A 20584-nucleotide genomic window follows, 5' to 3' on the forward strand; every position below is an offset into this window, starting at 1 on the left:
GGAAATGATCGCTGTACTGCGGCTGCGACACCGACGGACCGTCAACGTTCTGCAACTTCACGCCGTTCCGACATGGGTCTCTATGAGGATGGGGTTAATTCAAAATGGCCCGCTGCGCGCTGCTATCTCTAGCATCACACAGCATCGACTTGATCAACAGCTCATCAACGCCTTCTTCTCCAACAGTTTCCATTTCTCCCACACCCACCTTTAAAAATGCCCAAGACTATCCCTGTCCTCGACGCTGCTTGCCTGTCCAACGGCACAGCGCAGCAGCGTGCGGAGTTCAGCGCAAAGTTTCTTGAGGCACTGACTGAGTTTGGCTTCTGCAAGTTGGTCAACCACAGCGTACCTCTGCCAGTGGTTGAAGACACCTTCAACAAGATCAAGAGTTTCTTCAAGCTTCCTTTCTCTGAGAAGAAGGACATCATCAACGACCCCAAGAAGGGTCAACAGCGCGGCTGGAGCCCACCAGGCGAGGAGAAGACTTGGTGGCTGGAGAGCAACACTGGCGATGTAGAGTCGCCCAAGTTCAGCGACAACAAGGTAAGTCTCTTAACCTCATGCTCATGGAATCCATGCTGACATCCACAGGAATCCTTCGATTGTGGACACCCGAATGACAAGCACTTCCCCAACCGATGGCCCACGCAGGAAGCTCTGCCCGGCTACCAGCAGACCATGGACCGGTTTTTCTTCGACTGTGGTGACCTTTGCAGCAATCTCTTGGAGGTTCTCGCTTCGGCTATGGGCCACGAGTCCAAGCTCTTCTCCTCAAAGTGTACGCACGAAGCCACCACTATCCGCATCAACCACTTCCCGCCTGTCAAGCGCGAGACACTCGAGACAGGCCAGGTCAGCCGCATCTGGCCGCACAACGACTTCGGGATCATCTCACTCGTGTTCCCCGACCGCACTGGCGGGTTGGAGTACGAAGACCGTGAGAACCCGGGCAACTTCATTCCGATGCCCTACAACGGCGACGACGAGGTTGTGGTTATTGCATCTGAGACGATCCAGCGCTGGACCAACGGCAGCGTGCGGGCTGGTCTGCACCGCGTCACCAAACCTCACGAGATGGACCCCAACGCCGACATGGTCCCAGAAAGATGGAGTCTGGTGTACTTCGTGAAGGCCGACCGACACGTCAATGTTGGCCCGCTAAAGGAGTTCATCACAGGGGAGGAGAAGCCGATGTACGAGGATCTCACTGCGCTGGAGTATCAGGCGATGAGGAATGCGGTTCACTACCCAGAGCCAGAGCAGATGGAAGCTGTGGCAGCATACTGATGTGGTGTGGAGTGAGGAAGGGCGTGTTGTGCAGTGTGGTTGGAGACGTTTGTGTCGGCGCTTTCCTTGAATAGCATAGCTTGTTTAGAAATCTACGTCATCACCTTCACTATCACTGGCTCACCCTTCCATTGCGTCGGACTGTGATTTCGTAATCGACACAACGCAACCGTCGCTTTGTCAATTCTTTCCGTGGTTCCCACGATAACTTCTGTGGTTGTACCTTCACGCTGGCGCTCGCAATCCATGTATCCTTCGCTCGGAAACCGCTTTTACCGAAACGGCAGCCGTAGCCTTCACAAGCAACATATCACTCGACCAGCAGGTCATCAATTTATATGATAGTAACGCGATTTGCCAACAAGAGGCGACAAGGATGCCGCTGGCGGGGCGCAGGAGGCTGAAAGCCCAGACTTCACTTTGAGGGCCTCAACGTCACTCAGAAGACCAGTCCCAACTCAAGTCTTTCACCTAGCGCATCTTGTCTTGAGAGGACTTCACTGCAGATCAGTGCATCAAAGAACTTACCTCAAGACCCAAAGCAGCTGGAGTAGGTTACCATATTCCTATGTGTCACGAGTTCAACTATGCGCTCCATTGGTAGACAGAGCAGAGCTTTGTGCAGCCGATCTATGCAAGAAGTTTCGAGATCTACAGAATTGCTACAGAGCTGCATTTCGCCGCGCAAGTGTCCCAAAAAGTAGCGCATAGCCAGTAGTGCAAGTTGTAAGGCGTAGAAAAACTTTCGTCAAGTCTATATTCACAGCGTGAGCTGATGCAGTCTAATTTGGGCCACATGAACCATCGCCTCCCGAAAACTTGTTAGTACAGCATAGTGGCAGTATGCTCTACACCCAGCCCACCCGTTTCCCCAGAATACTTGAGCCACCCAGGAGGGCTGTAACCCCCGTGAACACAATCAACGTTCCATATCCGCTTCCGTACGCAAAGCCCACGCTATCCTTCCATGGCAGACCTCGGATTAACACCTCGCTTAGTGGTCCGCTCGCCACGTTGCCGATGCCTCTTCCGGCAGCCAGGCAAGCAAACACAATGCTGGGATCAGCCGTCTGTCTCTTCTTCGTCACATCGCGCATGATGCCGGGCCATGCGCTCGTGAAGCTGCCAGCGAAGAAGCCATAGATGAGACAAAAGACGTAGAGAGGTGCAAGGGACATGGAGAAGCCCCAGACGATGAAGACAGAGATGGTAGTTCCGATGGTCGAGATGAGGATGCATGTGGTCACATGCCACTTGTCGACGATGGACCCCATGGCGACGCAGCCAAAAACCGAAGCCACGTTGAAGAGGATGACGGTCAGTGCACTCAGCGTGCCCGACGCCCCAATGCTACGCGCATAGGTGGGCAGGTAGATTGAGGGGAGGAAGAACCCGAGGGCCTCGATCGTGTTGCACGCCTGATGAATCGTGAAGGTCGACGTCTTGAGGAACGAGAAATCGATCTTGCGCGCTCGTTGCTTTGGGGCGATCGGGATTCTGGGCTTGACGAAGTAGAGCAGAGGCGCGGTAAGTACGAAGAGGCAAATTGCCCACACGCGGAGGGTCGTGCGGAAGCCGTAATCGCGCAGCATCCATTCCATGACAAGAGGAAGGATGACGCCCGCAAGGCCAGTGCCTGCCCACATGATTCCATACGCGAGGCCCTTGCGCTTATGGAACCACTCGTCCATGTACAAAATGCATGGCGAATAGGTGAAGCTGCCACCAATGGCATAGATGACGCCTTGTGAGACGATGAGCTCCCCTGTGTTATTCGACAGCGAGCTCAGTGCTAATGCGAGACACATAACGAACAATCCGCAGGATGTTGCCCAGCGCTGATAACTCGGCCACATTTTCAGTAGCGAGAAGACCATGACCAGATCCAGATACATGATGCCCTGGACTTCAGTCAGCGCCATCCTTCTATGCAATATCGGGCCGAATGCTCGGGCACTTCTCGTGGTTCAGAGCATCGCAACCTTTAGCCAGGCGGGCCAACTTACCATCGCGCATGTGCCGATTACGGCAATATTGCCACTCCCCGCAAACGGCTCATGAGTTGAATAGTAGTCCTGGAAAACGCCGAATGAGAAGGGGAAACCTGCAGGACGTTAGCGAAATCCGACTCGCTACTCGGATATCGTATGCACGTTGCTGCATGCAGCAAGCATGATACGTCACAGAGCATACTCACCCCAGACCAGGGCCTCAATCACGAACGAGGCAGCTAGAAATAGCCATGCATCTTTCCCGCCATCCACAGGCGGCAATTGCTGCGCAAGTTCCTCGCCACGGTCTTCGAGCTCGAATTCGGACGACGCCGGAGTTGCGTCAGCCATGATCAAATTGGGGGTTTCGTATGCAGCGTGCAGGTGCAGGTCCACAAGGAAGATCGCAGGCACACAGAACTAGATTGAGGGTGTCGTGTACACGTTGCGTGCCCGCGTTTGTACGGTGAGGACCAGCGTCTTTTGAGCTGGGGTGCTCGCCCCCACGCTAGTCCTAGGAAGTGTTAGACAAAGCGCTCGATGACTCTTGCGGGCTAGCCCCGCGAATTCGCAATGATAGCCGTCGGAAAAGACGGGGGGACAGTGCGCTAAGCAAGATCAACACGCCGGCTTGCTGTGAACGGTATGTATATGCACTCAGTCCCGAAAATCAAACAACTGGCTGTCTCCTGTACCCCAATTTTTGATCCTTCGGCATTCTTGGAAGGACTTGGAAAACCCACTGCCTATTACTCAGCCAGCACTTGTCTCCATGGGCTTTAGTAGCATGCGGACCGTCGGACCGCTCGCTAGGGAACGCACCTGCGGACCGAAGCGACGATGGATTGCAGGCTTCGGCTCCTCTGTATCCACACAACTACAACCGTGTATCGCGCAATCACGACGACTATAATGACCAGATGGAAGACGCCATGGTTCGAGTGAGAGCAGCTAAGCCATGGCGCCAGGAATCGTCTCACCGCAGCGCTCATTCGAGCAAGACAGCGCATCCTCAGGTCCAGCAAGACTCGATGCATCCAAACTGCGCGTCACGAAGACGTTACATCCATCGAAGCTGCCGCCGGCCGAAGACCTGACGTTTGGCAGTCACCACACGGGTAAGATGGCCTGACGCGAACAACGCAAACGAGTGGGTCAGACGATGCTCATGATTCGTGCAGACCACATTCTCCAAGTCCGGTGGACCTCAGAACACGGCTGGCAAACGCCCCAGATCGCGCCATACCAGCACCTGGCCCTCGATCCTGCAGCTGCCGTTCTCCATTATGGATTTGAGTGCTTCGAAGGCATGAAAGCGTACAGGGATGCTTGGGGCAGCGTCAGATTGTTCAGGCCTGAGGTTAATCTTGACCGCCTCAACCGCTCAGCTGCCCGAATCGCGCTGCCAACCTTCGATGCTGACGAGCTCCTCAAGCTCATCGCTCGCTTTGTGAAGTTAGAGGAGCGGTTCATATACGGGTAAGCAACTGGACCGGCCTGCGTCCGAAGTCGGCCAAAAACCCTAACCGTGCTGTCGCAGAAAACCGGGGTACTCGCTTTATATCCGTCCGGTCATCATCGCAACCAATTCTAATTTGGGTGTCGCTGCCCCCACATCCGCCCTCCTGTACTGCATTGCATGTCCTGTCGGTCCATATTTTTCCGCAGGATTCAAGGCCATTACCCTAGAAGCCGCAAGCAGCGTTGTGGCGACGAGAGCCTGGCCTGGAGGGGCTGGCAACCATAAAATCGGAGGCAACTATGCGCCATGTATGTATCTCCTCGGCCTAGTCCGGCCACTCTCGATGATGGGAGGCACCTCAACAATTGGTGGCGAGTCCCGAATTTTGTGACGCATGCTGATTCTTGCCTTGTATAGGTATTGCTCCGGAGAAAGCAGCCAAAGCGCGAGGGTTCCAACAGCTCCTCTGGCTGTTTGGTGACGATGACCGTATCACGGAGGCCGGTACCATGAACCTCTTTATAGTGTTGCGGACTGAACAAGAAGGATGCTTCGAGCTGATTACGCCGCCGTTGGACGGTATGATCCTGCCTGGCGTAACACGGGATTGTGTCTTGAGTCTGGCCAGGGAAAGGCTCGCGCCTTCGGGGTGGACCATTAGTGAGCGCGAAATATGCATGTCAGAAGTCGTGCACGCAGCAGGGGTGGGGAAGCTGGTCGAGGTGTTCGGAACAGGGACAGCCGCTGTCGTCAGCCCTATCCGCGCGATCAAGTATCGTGACACTCTAGTTCAATGCGGACTATCCCGCCATCAGAGCGCGGGAGCGATAACGGCGCTGTTTAAGGAGTGGATTGAGGCTAGGCAATATGCTGTGGAAGAGCACCCTTGGAGCGTTCCGGTCAGTGAAATCAGCTAGCCATAGTGAAAACAGGATCGAGAGCGGCACTCACATGGATTTGGCCCCCAAATAAAAGAAAGACTTTAGTCTGACCCACTTGCAATTTTTGACAAGCCAGAAGAGTGTTCTTGTGTACGAACCTTGCCCTGGTTAGGCTCCGAAAACGTGCTAACGGGATGCATGGTGCTCTCCGCAAAAGTGGGTCTGCTCCTTGGGGGAGGCTATGCCTACGCCTCGTCATGCTGATCGCGAGGGTCTGCGACCAGGTCTGAGCGAGTGTCGCCCGCATGCGCCGGAGTTTTGAGATTTTAATTGAGGCCTTCCCCAAGTGGAATGGCTCCTTTCGAGCAGACCAGGACGACACTCTGATTGGTCTACAACCATCCTCACAGAAGCCGAATTCTTGGTTACATCTTACGTGGTGCACACAAAGACTATTGGGGTCCAATCGTATCTCTTGTTGATGTCATATCGCTCGTCTGCCCTATTCAGCTGTGTCTGAGCGTGCAGGTGCTCGGTGTCTGGTTGTTGCCACAGGGTACCTGGTCCTCCACATAGAGCGCGCGGGATGCCCTTAGATCTGAATCACCAAGCGGCCATTGCACTCGCAAAACCTTCAACTCATGGAGCCGAGCGGATATCGGAAAATCACACGCCGTAAAGGTGCATGTGTTAACTGTCGGCAAAGAAAAGTACGATGTAAGGGGGCGGCACAGCTTGATCGTTCTGTTGTGTGATTGGTTATGCTGATGGTTGCAGGCGATGGAGCAGCAACGTGCTCGCAGTGCCTTGTGAGCGCCCCTGTGGTGGCAATGCACGTTATTCGGAGCGACTAACAATGGATGGTGTAGAAGCTGAATTTGCAATGCGGCTACAGCAACAATACGACCAACCGAAATGAGAGACCCCGTCGGAATACGCTTGAGATAAGGACCGAAAGGAGTCAAGAACCACAGATCGATGTGAACAATGACCTACCGCGAAGCATCGACAACTTCACGGTTAGTCCCAGTCAGACTACTAACGGGACAGATGTGGGAACCTTCTTCTTGGACTCGACGCTGTAAGCCTGTCCAGTCCAAGACTTGCACCTTATCTAACACAGATAACAGAAACACAGGCCTGTCGTTCCCGACTCCAGCTATCGAGGGTATCGGCCCGCAGATGTTGACACCAGACGTTAGCGACGACGTATCTCCCTGGGCGAGCGGCGCCGCATCCGCGTCATGCGATGAAGATCACCCGCTGGACCATAGCATAGACCTAGGTGATAGTTCGCATCAGAAGAATAGGGTGTGGCCTGAAGAGCTTTATAGTACGTGCAGAACCGATTTTGTTGTTGCCTTCTTGCTAATACTCGAGAGAGGACTTCTCGTCATTCGCAGTTGTCCGCTTTATCGGTCAGTCGGCGGGCGACTTGCGTGCCTCAGGTAGGGATGAGGATCTTCAGCATCGCATATGGAACAAGGTTCGTGGGCCCACGAGAGTGGATGATCCACACAAGGGACAGACACAAGCAGCGCTGCCGTCTTATGCACAGCCGGAGATCTTGCAGTTTATCGATTGTAAGATTACCCTGAAATGCGACTCCCGGAATCCGCTAACCTGAGCTGATAGTGTTCTTCCAGGAACACTATAGGTACGCATATATTTGCCAAGCTTCGAGAGACTCTATGTTGATACCTGCAGCTACCCGATTTTCGTCAGCAGGCAGCTTGTTGTGGAGATATTGATGGAGGCCATGCGGTCGGCTACTCAGATAGAGCCAAGCGCACTGATATTGTTAAATTCAGTCCTTGCGATCGGCTGTCGTGATGCTCTACGCAAGCATCGGATGAAGTCTGAAAAGACGTCCTCGGTATCTCCCGTGCGTCCGCTACAATACTTTCAATGCGCCTTGGACCGCCGCGCGAAGCTCTCGAACGGCCCGCCAACGGTGCTGAAGCTACAGGTACGGACCATCTTCTGCCATCAGAGCCGCTGCATACTCATGTCTTGACTTAGGCTCTTGTTTCCATGGTAGGTGTCTAAAGCAAGTAGTATGAAGCGATCTGATTCGGCCTAGATTTTATTCGTGCATCGCGGGCACGATTCAGCTTTGACAAGATCTTTACTGTCGCAAGCAATCAGCATGATCTCTGATCTCAGTCTGACTACCCCAACGGCAAGCGGTACAGCGACCACCAACCCAGAAGAAATTGAGCGTATGTTCTGGCTTCTCTATTCTATTGAGAAGCCACACGCTCTTCGGTTCGGAAGTCATTCTGTAAGTCTTAGCTGTCGTGGCCTTTCTTGATATAGTATTCTGACAGTCTGCTCAGGTAGTCGACGACGATCTACTCGTATACCACGCACCCTCGAAAAAGCGATCGGGTCTCTTCACCCAAGGCGTGACTGACTACTCCGGCTGGGAGATCGTGAATTACCGATACGCCCGCCTATGTTCGGTGATTGTGAAGACGTTGTATAGCCACCTCTCCCTACGTATGACAGCAATTGAAGTGTCCGCGGCAATCGAGAGATTATCTGGTATGCTTGAGTCTTGGAGGTTGTCAATACCAGCTGCATATCGCCCCGACCGGGATCTGGACGGCCCAGAATGTCACGAGCATGCCGGAGATGCGATCATTAGGTCGGAAATATCCCTCAGATATGCGGAAGTATCTCTCGCCATCCATCGATGGGTTCTTGCTACAAGCGATTGTCCTCCGGAACTGGTGAAGGCTCACGTATCGAGCAAATCTCAGTGTGCAATGATAGCGAAACGAGTCCTTGGGGCAGCGCATTCATGTCGAACGGACTCTGGAACAGACTGGTAGGTCATTCCATGCCCCCAAAACCGATGCGACCCCCGCTCGATTCGCGATCTGGCTGACATTGTATCAGGCCTGTTGTCATGCTTCCGGCCTTATCTGCCATGGTTCTGTATATCCTGATGAGAAGAGGCGATGAAGGAGGAGATTGTTTGCCCTACCTCGGCATAGCATCGGGTTTCTTTGGCAAGTTGTGTGTGAAAGCCGAAACCAACGCGGATCTGTTCGCGGAGGTGAGTGAGCTGTTCCTAGCAGCACATCCAAAAACGCTGGGTCAGTATCAAACACCACCAGAGTCGATGAGAGGTTCTATCGAAGGTGACCCGTTAAGACTGCAAATGGACCACAGGGGAATATGCGAGACAACGGGCGATTTTGGCTGTTTTGATTTTCCACAAGATATCGCCGAAAGTATATTCGACATTACCAGTTTAGACGACATGATGATCCCAACGTAAACAAATAAAATAAAATAAAAGATCGTGTCGGGCATATGGGCTGTTTAATCGATATGAAGTGTTCCAGATCGAACGATTGAAATGTACCTACCAAGCGAGGGCTTCGTTCTTGAGGTCGTCCGCGAAAGGGTCACTCTGGCCGGTCGCTAATTGACGCCGTCGCACGTTTGCCTGTGAGCGAACACCTTCTTCGTACCACGGTGATAGTTGGCGTCTGAGCTCCTCATATAGTTTGATCTGGCTGTGGAATGCAAGGCTTGCCTCGATCTCACCGATACCACTTAGCAACTCTTGCTTACGACGCTCCGGGATCTCGAATCGACCAATAACAACATTTTGATCGTTTCGTAAGGTCTGCTGTTCAAGATTGATCTTGATACATTGTCCTGTATTCGATTCGGTCACAATGCGGTTTACCACATCTGCATTCACCTGCGCTAGAAGCAGGCCGTTCTTGAAAGCATTGTTGTAGAAGATGTCTGCGAAGCTGGGAGCAATTACGCAACGGAAACCAAAATCTTGCAATGCCCAGACGGCATGCTCCCGAGAGCTACCACATCCGAAGTTAGGCCCTGTAGCCAGGAGGATCGATGCACTGCGAGATTCAGGGCGGTTCAAGACGAAATTTGGCTTAGGGCTCCCGTCCGGGTTGTATCGAAGATTGGAAAAAAGAGCATGACCTAGGCCAGTGCGCTGAGTGGTTGTACAAAATTGCTTGGGAAAGATGGCGTCTGTGTCGATATTTGCTCGCTCGATAACGGCTACAGATCCCTTGATGTTGTCTTCGAAACGAGAGTTATTGGTAGCTTGTTGCGCTACCTGTTCGGCTGCATGCTTTGAATGCTCAGATCCAGATCCTGAAAAGCTTCGTCTTCCAGCACCCTGACCGTAGTAAACTGAGTAAGCCTGATTCATGCTATCGTGGTGTTCTTTTACGTGCTTTTTGACGGCTGTCCACACGCGTTTGGCTTTGCTTGGTGACCCAGAGTACTCCGACGAGGTGGATATGAGCGAGGATTGCGAGGAACTGTCCTCCTCCGACAGTGTTTCACTATCACTCGAGAATCCTACATCGAAATCGACATTAACGTGCTGTAAGCGTGCAGCAGGCCCAACGGATTTCGCAACCTGAGAAGGTGCCGCCAGTGTGCCTTTGATTGCAGTGGCAGCGGCAACAACCGGAGAGACGAGGTGTGTTCTTCCGGCTGTTCCTTGTCGACTTTCGAAATTGCGATTACTTGTACTGGCACATCGCTCTGTCGGTGCAAGAGAGTCCTCATTCAAGCCCACGCACATGCTACACCCGGCCTCCCTCCACTGGAATCCAGCGCGCTTGAAGATTATGTCAATCCCTTCGTCTTCGGCAGCACGCTTGACGAGGCCCGACCCAGGCACAGCAAGGGCTAGCTTGATGTTAGGTGCAATGGTGTGCCCTCTCAAGATCTGAGCAGCCGCGCGGAAATCTTCTATGCGGGCGTTGGTACACGAGCCGATGAAGACCTTGTCCACCGCAATATCTGCTACATTCGTTCCAGGGGTAAGACCCATGTATGCCAGAGCTTGAAGGCAGCCCTCCTTCTTGACTGGATCCGAAAAGTCGCTGGGAGCAGGCACCACGCCGGTGATTGGAATGACCTGTTCCGGTGAAGTTCCCCAGGTGACCGTTGGCGTTACGTCGTTGGCATCAATTTCCACCACTTTGTCGAAGACGGCACCTGCGTCGGTCCGGAGTGTCTTCCAATAGGCTTCCGCCATGTCCCAGGTTTCACGTGGCGCCATCTCGCGTCGCTTGACGTAAGAGATCGTTTTCTCGTCTGGGGCAATGAGTCCGGCTCTTGCACCGGCCTCAATCGACATGTTACAAAGTGACATGCGACTTTCCATACTGAGGTCTTCGATCACAGGCCCACTGAACTCAATTACCGAGCCGGTTCCACCAGCCGTACCTAGTTTGTGTTAGCCTATTTTTGATGAGTATCTTCAAGTATGCCTGAGAACGGCTTACCAATTGAGCCAATTATGTATAGCATAAGGTCTTTTGATGTCACACCGTCTGCGAGACGCCCGCGAACTACCACGTTCATGTTACGACTCTTCGTGGACACGAGAGTCTGCGTGGCCAGGACGTGCTCAACCTCGCTGGTGCCGATTCCGTGAGCGAGGGCACCGAAAGCTCCATGGGTACTGGTATGGCTATCCCCACAGACAATTGTATTTCCAGGGAGGGTGAAGCCTAGCTCTGGTCCGATGACATGAACGATACCCTGCCTCTTCGATCGAAGACCGAAGTAGGGGATATGGTGGCGCTTGACGTTACGCTCTAGTTTCTGGACCTGAATGCGAGAGTCCTCGCGGGTGAGGTATGTTGATGCCTTCACGCCTTGAGGACGTTCTGATGTCGGCACATTGTGGTCGGATGTCGCAAGGGTAAGCTCAGGACGCCTCACAGAGCGACCGTGTTTGTCCAGCCCTTCGAAGGCCTGTGGGGAAGTGACTTCATGGATGAGGTGGCGATCGATGTAAAGTAACACTGTGCCATCCTCCCGCTCAGCCACAACGTGAGCGTCGAAGATCTTCTCGTAGAGCGTGCGAGGCCGAGTGACGGAATCCATGGCTGAGCTACGACGGCATATCCAGAGTGTCCTTAGGGGACGGCATTTCTGTGGTCTTCATACTGTTGCATCGGTTCACTCCTGTGCCACGAAAGACAGCCCGGTCCGACGTGGGACGCACCGGACCGAACTCGCAGATCAACTCGCATCCATCGCCGCATCTGGAGGGTGATCGTCTGCTCAACAAACGTTCCGGCACGTCGCCAGCGAGACTGGGTCTAGCTGTCTCTGCGCTCCGTTCGGATACACGATGTTGTTTCAAAGTGAGGAGCAAGAGTGCGAGTCGCTTTAGAGTACCGGCAGCGGAACGCCTGCATAGGCTAGTGCATACTGGGAGCGCCTGCCAGCTGCCCCAGCATGCCTTCCTGCTTACTGTGCAGTTGACAAGAAAGACAGTTTGCAAAAGCACATGAAATGAAATGCTGCAACAGTGGTTCCCATGGTTCATGATGGACATAACGGGATGCCAGGGCAGAACGTACAGTGCGATGGCGTTTTGTGGTCGGGGACGGTTGGGGACGGCGACGAGGGCACGCCAAGACGCTAAATTGCTAGCATCGATTAGCCAGGTCCACGACCACTCTCAACATCTCAGTCCATCTCCCAAGAATTAACAACGTATGTTTAAATTACCGGGACTACTCCAATCCCCTGATCCAGAGGTATGGAGCAGTACCGATTTTGCACCATGTCGAGCAACTGTGCAACGTCGGGTGCACTTGCAGAACCTTTGGATCGGCACCCGTGGCCCGCGCATGCATCCCAAGTGTCACGAGAGCAACGAGCAAGATGTCTGAGGCCCAGGTAGGCTAGATCAATATACTGCGTTCGGTATCTACGTGTAGGTACAAGACGTTGGATAAGGAGAAAAGGTCTTCTCCCCTATCCAGCGTAGATCTATCTTCTCGCTTCGTCGCACGCCCTCGCCAAGGGTGGCTAGCGCCATGCTTTGACCAATCAGCTAGTAGACGGGCCACCCATCTAATAATCTGTTGACTGACTGCCAGCGCGCGATATCTCTAAGATATACTACTGCCAGCAGTATATCCATGCTTGTCAGGTAGCCTCTAAGGTTACCGTGACACCAAGTAGCAACGGCGGATGCTTCACCCAGCTATCGTACATATATCAAAAAGCTCACTAGTACGGGGATAAACCCTCTAGAGGCTCTGGAGGGCGAATTAGACTGGCAGAGCAGCTCCACTCATGTTTCTTCGGCCAATGCTGATCCCCACAAAAAGACAATCTACGTTCCAGGTATGAGTCACTTGTATCGGAGTTTTGAACCTGTTTAATTCATGGAGGATTCAGCATCTGTACGTATTGCACATGCTTTGACTCAGTGCGCTTGCAGGTTCGCCTCCGAAGTGGAATATGGCCGACGTACCATGTACGTACGAAACCCTCAACACACTTGAAAATTCTGACTTACCGAGAATCTTGAATAGAGGTAGATTGATCTAAGCACATAGTTTGGTGCGCTTCGACATCTTTGTACCTCTTACGATTACTCACAACCGTACTTCGATTGCGACGGAGAAGTGCTAGAAAGTCTCTCTTCCCGTTCACATCAGAAGGCAACTCGGCGGCGAGAGATATACCTCAATCTTTTCGCAATTTACTCCGATCAAATGCAATGCACCTCGAATTGGATGGCAAAACATATAGAACTTATAACCACCGACGCCCTGCCCTCAACAGACTATCCGCAACTTTCAGTCTTCACATAGTAGCGAACACTCTGTCCATACGGAGAAGACCTGTGCCTGAGATTTCGTGGGAAAGAACAGAGAAGGTGTTTCTGAGCGGTATACCCTGTATGAGCCGTACTAGTTCTTAGAGACCGCTAATGAGGCTCAACTCCAAGTTTCAAGGAGCCAGCATTACGCTGCGGGAGCTTATGCAAAGGCAACTTGTACTGATGGTGATTTTCAGTCGCTTGTCACATATAATCTCAGAAGGAATAAGACATATTCAGAGGCTCTTTCTGATATGGGAACAGAACACTTATACTTATGTGAGTGAATGAACTGGATTGATCTTACAACTAATAATACAAACTAGCTTTCGATTCCTGCAACAAGCTTAGGCCGATGAAAAGAGTCTACTCATCCGTAACCTCGAAGCTGTCGTAAAACGTGTCTGAGTCGAAATCATCAGCAACCGTCGTCCCAGCCTAGCCGACAAGAATCTTTCCGTTCGTCTTAGCCGCTAACAGATCCATGACCCACTTACCAGCATACTCAATCGCCTTCTCTGGAGTATCGCTCAGCGGAATCAAGAATCCCTGGGTTTCAGCGGGAGTGAACTTGAGGTCAGGGATCTTACCCGACAAACTCAATGGCCATCTCAGAGATATAGTCCGAGACGTCTCGCTCGTTGTTGATATCGCTGTAGAAGCGCGTGAAAATGTTCCCTGCGACTGCGCGGCTCGCATGGCCGACGTGGATCTGCTTGTCGATGCGGCCTGGACGGATAAGCGCCTTGTCGAGATTTTCAGGTTCGTTGGTGGTCATGATGAGGACGACGCCATCTGCAAGTGCGTCGATCGCATTAAGTAGGCCGCTCAGCGAGATGGAACCAGTAGGGGCATTCCCGTGGGTTGGTCGCGATGATCGCGTAATGTGGGCGAAGAAACCACCTTCAGCCAGCTCAGTGTCCGAGTTTGGCTTCTCTTCCCCGTTCTTAGATGCATTCGGGGAGTCTTCAGAGATTGACACCTTCTCACGTCCGATGCCTGCGGAATCTATGTCCTCTAAAAGCACGACTGAACCATGTCTCGCAGACAGGAAAAGTTCCACTAGGTGGCCCCCATTGCGGACCTCGCCGATAGTGATATTATACAGAGAGGCCCGAATGTGACCAGCGAGTGCCAGTGAGATGGAGCTCTTCCCGGTGCCGGGCGGGCCCTGCAAGAGGATACCGCGCTTGTATGGAATACCGCTGGCAGAGTATCACTTCGCACGGTCCTTGGAGAGGAACCGATCGATGCCACTAACAATATCAGCCTTTACCTGCTCATCGAGGTCGATTGTACTCAACGGGCGGACAGGCTTGATGCACTGGTCCCACATTTGCAGACAACGCGCGTTCGAGCTCTGGGCAACCGCGAAGACGGGCGTAACGCGCGACTCCTTGACTTCTTCGGTGGAGACGTAGTCAGCGAAGCGTTGGAGCAAGGTACCAGATGGGTCGAGGGAATACACGGTGATGCGCTCACCGGAAAGTTCGTAATAATCACGTGCGCCGTACTCGTTCCGATTCCCCCAGATGCTCTGTTCATCCTTCTTCTCTTCAGCCTTTGGAGTCTGAAATGAGAAATACAATGGGTGCTTTTGGAAGAAGAGTTTCCCACCCGTCATAGCTGTCCGCTTATTGCCCACGAAGTCTTGCGTCTGTGTAATGGTGTTCCACTCGCCCGAAGAAACGGTGTACTTCAGATGGCGATTGGCGCGGCTAGCCCCTTGGGCATCAAGCCACTTCTGGATGCCGCATGTGGTCTTGTGCTCAATAGGGAGCGTGATGCTGGAAGTCAAGTGCTCCATAATGAGAGGTTTGGCATAACCCCAAGCGAAGCGAATGTCCATAGCAGCACCAAATGCGATCAACATCTTTCGAGTGATGGAAGTTATGTCGAAATTAGCCTTGCGCTTCAAGAAACCGTAAAGCCACTTCCAGAGCGGTGCGAGAGGACCCAACCCTTCAGGAGCCACCGCAGCGATAGCGATTTCGAACGCTGAGCCTGCAGCGGACACACCTGTACCAGCAGGTGAGGAAAGACTAGACATAAGACCGAATGAAGGCCGAAGACCTGGGACGAAGGTGGTAGTCATACTCAAGAACGAGTTTGAAAATCGAGAAGTCGGTGTGCGGAGAAATCGCAGTGAGTTCTCCAAGGTAGGCTGCTTGGTCCCGAGTCTCTCACAGCTGATGGTATGTGCAAGTCAACGAAGGCTCCTTTATGTGAATGAGAGATCCAGAACAACATTGTGCACCCATAGCTGTGCACTCTGATCGAACAACACAAAGGACAAATATATGCCTTGTGTAAACATGGTGACTCTAAAGTATGACCCTGTCCAATGTCCAACATAGAAAATTACCAACGGGCTTTAAGTCGAGACTTAGATCGATGCCTGTTCTCTCGTTGATGTCTCTCAAATGACAGAGTTCTGTGTCATTACAGCATACGCCACTGCGTATGGCATTCAAACCATCACCCTCCTCTTTCCCAGACTGAGGTTCGACAGCCCCGTACTGACCCTCTCCCATTTGCTCTGGGTTCTCGACCCACTCTCATCTTCCCACACGACTCCCAAGCCTTGGCCAATGCCAGCGTCCGCATCGCCGCTGTCAACCACCTCGATACCCCATCGCAGTTTCCCAGTCTCGCTTCTGAACCAGCCCAGCCTTACGAGTAAGTTTTCATCCTGCCGCAGAGCTTCTATGCCGTGGTCTTTAACTAGCGTGAGAAGATGATCGCTCCCAGCTACAAGAAGCATGACGTCGGCCATGCTCTCGATGTTGCGATGTAGCGGTGATAGAAACCTCCTGTGTAGAAAGCTAATAGCAATGGTGATAAGAAGAAGTGAGACAAGAATACCGAATGAGAGCCATGTTGCGACATGATTCATTCTCAATAGCTGGACTCTATGATCCAGCCGCGCGTCTACAGTCGCATCCGGTTTCGCTGGCGGATATGTCTCTGGGTCCTCTTGTTTTAGTGTCTTGGTCTTCTCGTCGAACACAACCTTCTTGCCCAGATCAGGCATCCGGTCTCCCGGCTGTTGGTATACTCGCCGCGGCATCGCATCTGTATCCCCCGTAGCGAAGTGGGCAAAGAAGGTTCCAATAGTCTTATCTACTAGTTCCGAATATAGTGTAGTGTTGGTCAAGAGTGCAGTGGTATTTTTATCAGCAAGGTAGTGCATGCAGTAGGACATCAAGTCCATTCCGGACTGATCCTCGCGAATGAAAAATGGTGCGCCAGTTCGCGTGTAGTTTGGATAGATGGAATCAAAGGTCCAGACATTCGTTTCATCGTCCGATGTAACGTAACCGATCTGTGGTGCTTTAAGCAGTGAAGAGAGGAAATAGATACCGTAACTGTGGCGGGTAAGCACTAAGAGGGTTGATACGATCGTATCGACGTACCTTGACGTGACATTGCCATTTTGTTGATAATCATCATTCGGGGACTGGCCTGCATCGCTGCTATTGTGCGTATAACTAACGAATACATCTTTCCACGGGTCATTGTAAGGCTTAGGATCCTCCATAAGCTCAAAATTACTGACGCCACCATCTTGCCCAACAGTCACCCTCGCACTGGCGATTTCGATGACTGGTTGGCAGTCCACTGACTGAAACTTTGGCACTTCGGTGAACATGGAGAGATTGAGCCTTGTCTGAGTGTCGGCGCAACCGTAGGTTGCTGGATAGATTCTCTCGTCGTACGCTCTGGAACTCAGCGTGAAATTATCGCGAAGAAAGAAACCAGACTGGGCAGCTCCCTGCATCCAAGCTGCGGTAAAATTGATTGGCCATTGGGAGAAGCGGTACGGAAATCTACCTGGCATACCGACACTGTAGTCATTCCACATGGCACCAGTCATTAAGGCGTTAGAACCGCTTGCGCAGAACTGGAGACCGTTGCCTTCGTAAAATGGAGTGCCGTAAAGTGTGTAATTTCCGATGAAGTATCCTCTTTCAATGCCTTGAGGGTTTGCCGAGGTATTCCAGATATTCTTATCGGTGAGATCGTAGGTAAGAAGCCACGAGTCTTCGTGAGAGACCTGATAGCTTTGCGACGTGGAGCTGCAAGTTGCCCGAGCTCTTATCGCTTGTGTCATGACGGTCATGCTCTGATTATTCGTTACTTCAGACAGTTCAACTGGTGTGAAAGCCCAGCCGTCTTTACTCCACGCTGGCTCATCAGCTCCATGGACGATCTGATTGGTAGCGCTATACAGCCAGGTAGAGTCTTTGGTCCAATAGATACCGTAATCAGAATTGAAGGTGACGATTCTCTCCAAATCGGCTGAAGATAACACGCTTGTATCGTTATTCTGAAACTGATCACTGCTCACCGAAAAAGAGTTGCGAGTACTCGCAATCATTGGGAGACGCCGAAGATCTGTCGTGATATTCAGGCGCGTCTCTGTTGACTTGTACCCGTTCTCACGTGCAAACAGTGCGGAAGCTGTGATTACGACTACAAATAATCAGCAATGGTCCTTTAGTGTGACCAACTTTGGTACCTACAGATCTGGCACATTATGTTGCCAATGATTACGAAGAACAACAGCCAATGGCGGTTCCGAGCTGCACGAGAAGAGCTCTTAATCCAATTGGTGGCACTGTAGTGCATTCCCGGACCGTCTTTCCATGGCGCACCCCCGGGCTGCGTCATCGCGTTGAAAGGCTGTAGCTGGCAGAACTTTTGGTGTATGCCATCCCACCACATACCGAGTATTACCGCCAAAAAAGTTGGAACAATGGAGAAAGGCGTAAATCTAGCGACATGACCTGAGATTTCTCCGAGTTCTACCTGGTTTACAAACAAACTCTGATAGAGACGATTTCCCGTTGAATAATCATAGAGTATCGAGATTCCTATCGCGATTAATATCAAGTAAATTGCTAGGCCGATAAGTGAAGTGATGCGCAGCGTTGTTGGCTTCCATTCGTGCACCGATGTGTTTATTTTCAATTCACGGCTTGTATCGTTGCTCTTCAAACTTGATGTCTGGTCGTGTTCCTGCAGTTTTGGATCAGTGCTATATGTCGTGCTCTGAAAGCATCTTCGCGTCTCGTCCGAAGAGGCGATGAACAGTGGCTTCCATGCTGCTTTGTTCCATTGCCCTGATGCAATGAGGTCAGCAATGCCTTCTGTGGTGGAAGGATTACTCTTCAAGTTGAGCGACCGTCGAGTCGTGCCACACTGCCAGGCCAGTGCAGCAAGAAACAGAGCGCAAATGCCATAGAGAACGGAAAGCGCTATTCCCGTCCCTTGAAACACTTCCACACGGGTCACGATACGCGCACTTGTTCCTGACGTCGTCCGCGTTTCTGAAGCATTTGGGCCCGCCAGTGACGACTGTAGCAAACTAGCAAGGAAGGTTTCCATGGCGGCTTGGGCTTTTCGCGGTATTTCATCGTCTGAAATCATAGAGTTGAAGTCATACTGGTACTCAGCGGAGAGCAGGAGCGCAGAATGATCGGTTTTGTAGTGCGCAGGGTTCAGATAGGATAGCCAATTGGACTGGTGCAAGAGTCTCCGTGCCTCTGTTCCATTCAAGACTTCATCGCCAACCTGAACATAATTCCTCTCAAACTCTTCGCGATCAAAAGTGACTACGGAGCCGATTTGTGACTGCGAGAACTTCACTGGAATTTCCGCAGTAGTTATCTCTAGCTGACATTCCCAGGCTTTCTGTGAGTAGTTGCCTTGAAGAGTCTTCACAACATCGTTCGAAGTATCCACGAGCTGAGTCGAAAGGTGTATAATGTCCTTATCTGCGCAGGCTGTGGAGCCGTTGTATCTAAGAAAAGGGCTCCCTGGGCCACTATACTGGTAGAAGGAGTATGTGTAGGGTCCAGGGACATATACGTAGGCTTGTGTTGTGTTTTCCGAGTCCATGTAAGCTGTCCAGCCTTGTCCGATGTCATCGAGTGGATCGAGGGCACGTCCCCACACGGCACTGTTTACTCTATTCGCCATCATCATAGGAGCCATGTCGATTTGGAACCGACAGCCGCTATCAGATAGCAGCGTTGTAGTGTCCATTTTTGAGGTGCCATTGATCAATATTGTGTCGTCATGCCCAGGCAATACAGGATTCCTGTGGCCAGTTGCAGAGAAACCTCTGGTGTTGTTGAGGCTTATGGTTGCATTCATGGTCTTGCAGTTGTATTCCGTACGGAAAACTGAGGTTTCTGTCTTCAGTGACTCTGTCTTGTTTCCACCAATCCCCCTCAACATATCGGCCGCGTCCGCTCCTTCGTGCCAAAAAGGCAGCACGGTGTATTCACCGAGCGTCCAAGGGTCAACTGAAAGGTTGTAAATGATGCTACCGGTTGTACCGAGAAACACGTCTGGAGAAGCTTGAAGCTTCAGTGAGGCGTTTGTTGGAAGTGTCCTCCTCTGCAATGGCAAAGTCTGGAGTAATGTGATTTCGCCCGTCGTAAGAAAGCTGGCCGACATGGAACTGATAATCAAGCTTGCGATGACAAAGACTGTAGTGGCGTTTGCCAGTGGCCAATTGATAGCTCCGCCGTTCTTTTTGCGAGAGAACGCTTCCGCCAACATCTTCCACCAAGCCCCAGGGACATGGAAGACCGAGTTAGAGGCAGAGGTAGGGCTTCGTGCCATTCTAGCGAAGGGTTCGGTCCTGCGGAAGTCGTTGAAGACCATGGCGATCAACCGTGCATATATGACTGCAACTATGGTAGGCGTAAATCTCCAACCGAAAAGGAGACCACTTGATCCGTCATCGTTGCCCAAGCCATCATGGTGCTTCGAGTAACCAGTCAATACAGCCGTGATCGCGCAGAGGCTAAGAGAGACCACGGTCATAAACGTCAGAAACGGCACACGAAGAGTGTACGGGATCCATGGTGGTCGACAAGGATGTCGGGCAGCTGTCGAAGAGATGACAAAATTTTCGCTCTTTGTTGGGACTTTCGAGTAACCTATATCTTGCAAGAAAACGTTCTCGTTGGAGAGCTTCGATTCGGTGAGCTGCTGGGAAGGCTCAGCTAGGCTTACCGGCTCGTCATTTGTTGACACTGAGACGTATGCCATGACGCAGTGACATTGTCCAAGAGTGAGGAAGAATAGAAGGGAAGAGTTGACATCCAAAAGCTGGTTGTCGCTTCCTGCGTTTCACGTGCTGAGAACCATACTAAGAATAGCCTAGTCATTAGTGATCCTTCAAGCCTGTCGTGGCCCCACATTGGGGGCTGGTCCTTTCGAAAACGGAAAGAGGTCTGTGATGCATAGTCCTCCATGTCAGACAATTGATTCTTAGCAATGCCATGACAACACGGGTGAAGAT

The 20584-nt window shown here is 51.9% G+C and overlaps 7 protein-coding genes across 7 annotated transcripts; 3 read left to right on the forward strand and 4 right to left on the reverse strand.

The window, feature by feature from the left end:
* Positions 1–35: 35 nt before the first annotated feature.
* On the forward strand, positions 36–1314 carry CC84DRAFT_1120764 (Clavaminate synthase-like protein). The gene is made up of 2 exons (XM_018175590.1): positions 36–546; positions 595–1314. Exons 1-2 carry the CDS (start codon positions 217–219, stop codon positions 1288–1290), a joined length of 1026 nt encoding a protein of 341 aa, XP_018034748.1. The 5' UTR covers positions 36–216; the 3' UTR covers positions 1291–1314.
* A 621-nt stretch (positions 1315–1935) lies between these two features.
* Positions 1936–3887, reverse strand: CC84DRAFT_1120767 (MFS general substrate transporter). The gene is made up of 3 exons (XM_018175591.1): positions 3488–3887; positions 3297–3394; positions 1936–3191 (listed from the first exon to the last, which is right to left on the reverse strand). Exons 1-3 carry the CDS (start codon positions 3630–3632, stop codon positions 2139–2141), a joined length of 1296 nt encoding a protein of 431 aa, XP_018034749.1. The 5' UTR covers positions 3633–3887; the 3' UTR covers positions 1936–2138.
* An 82-nt stretch (positions 3888–3969) lies between these two features.
* Positions 3970–5705, forward strand: CC84DRAFT_1164870 (branched-chain amino acid aminotransferase). The gene is made up of 4 exons (XM_018178588.1): positions 3970–4399; positions 4463–4760; positions 4822–5051; positions 5161–5705. The coding sequence occupies exons 1-4, from the start codon at positions 4240–4242 to the stop codon at positions 5658–5660; spliced, it is 1188 nt and encodes a 395-aa protein (XP_018034750.1). The 5' UTR covers positions 3970–4239; the 3' UTR covers positions 5661–5705.
* A 1713-nt stretch (positions 5706–7418) lies between these two features.
* CC84DRAFT_791212 (uncharacterized protein) lies at positions 7419–8957 on the forward strand. Its single transcript, XM_018187403.1, has 4 exons — positions 7419–7661; positions 7708–7908; positions 7964–8457; positions 8529–8957. The coding sequence occupies exons 1-4, from the start codon at positions 7659–7661 to the stop codon at positions 8911–8913; spliced, it is 1083 nt and encodes a 360-aa protein (XP_018034751.1). The 5' UTR covers positions 7419–7658; the 3' UTR covers positions 8914–8957.
* A 43-nt stretch (positions 8958–9000) lies between these two features.
* CC84DRAFT_1176611 (uncharacterized protein) lies at positions 9001–11525 on the reverse strand (the record flags this gene model as incomplete). The annotated part of the gene is made up of 2 exons (XM_018180232.1): positions 9001–10859; positions 10919–11525. The coding sequence occupies 2 exons, from the start codon at positions 11523–11525 to the stop codon at positions 9001–9003; spliced, it is 2466 nt and encodes an 821-aa protein (XP_018034752.1).
* A 2324-nt stretch (positions 11526–13849) lies between these two features.
* On the reverse strand, positions 13850–14479 carry CC84DRAFT_1094594 (P-loop containing nucleoside triphosphate hydrolase protein; the record flags this gene model as incomplete). The annotated part of the gene is made up of 2 exons (XM_018174571.1): positions 13850–14058; positions 14167–14479. Coding segments are annotated over 2 exons (522 nt in total), but the record flags the coding sequence as incomplete, so codon positions are not given.
* Positions 14480–15565: 1086 nt separating this feature from the next.
* CC84DRAFT_1259792 (uncharacterized protein) lies at positions 15566–20350 on the reverse strand. Its single transcript, XM_018184942.1, has 3 exons — positions 17790–20350; positions 16680–17739; positions 15566–16631 (listed from the first exon to the last, which is right to left on the reverse strand). The coding sequence occupies exons 1-3, from the start codon at positions 20329–20331 to the stop codon at positions 15734–15736; spliced, it is 4500 nt and encodes a 1499-aa protein (XP_018034754.1). The 5' UTR covers positions 20332–20350; the 3' UTR covers positions 15566–15733.
* Positions 20351–20584: the final 234 nt, after the last annotated feature.

This window comes from Paraphaeosphaeria sporulosa (assembly GCF_001642045.1).
Source record: "Paraphaeosphaeria sporulosa strain AP3s5-JAC2a unplaced genomic scaffold CC84scaffold_6, whole genome shotgun sequence".
NCBI classification, from domain to species: Eukaryota; Fungi; Ascomycota; class Dothideomycetes; order Pleosporales; family Didymosphaeriaceae; genus Paraphaeosphaeria; species Paraphaeosphaeria sporulosa.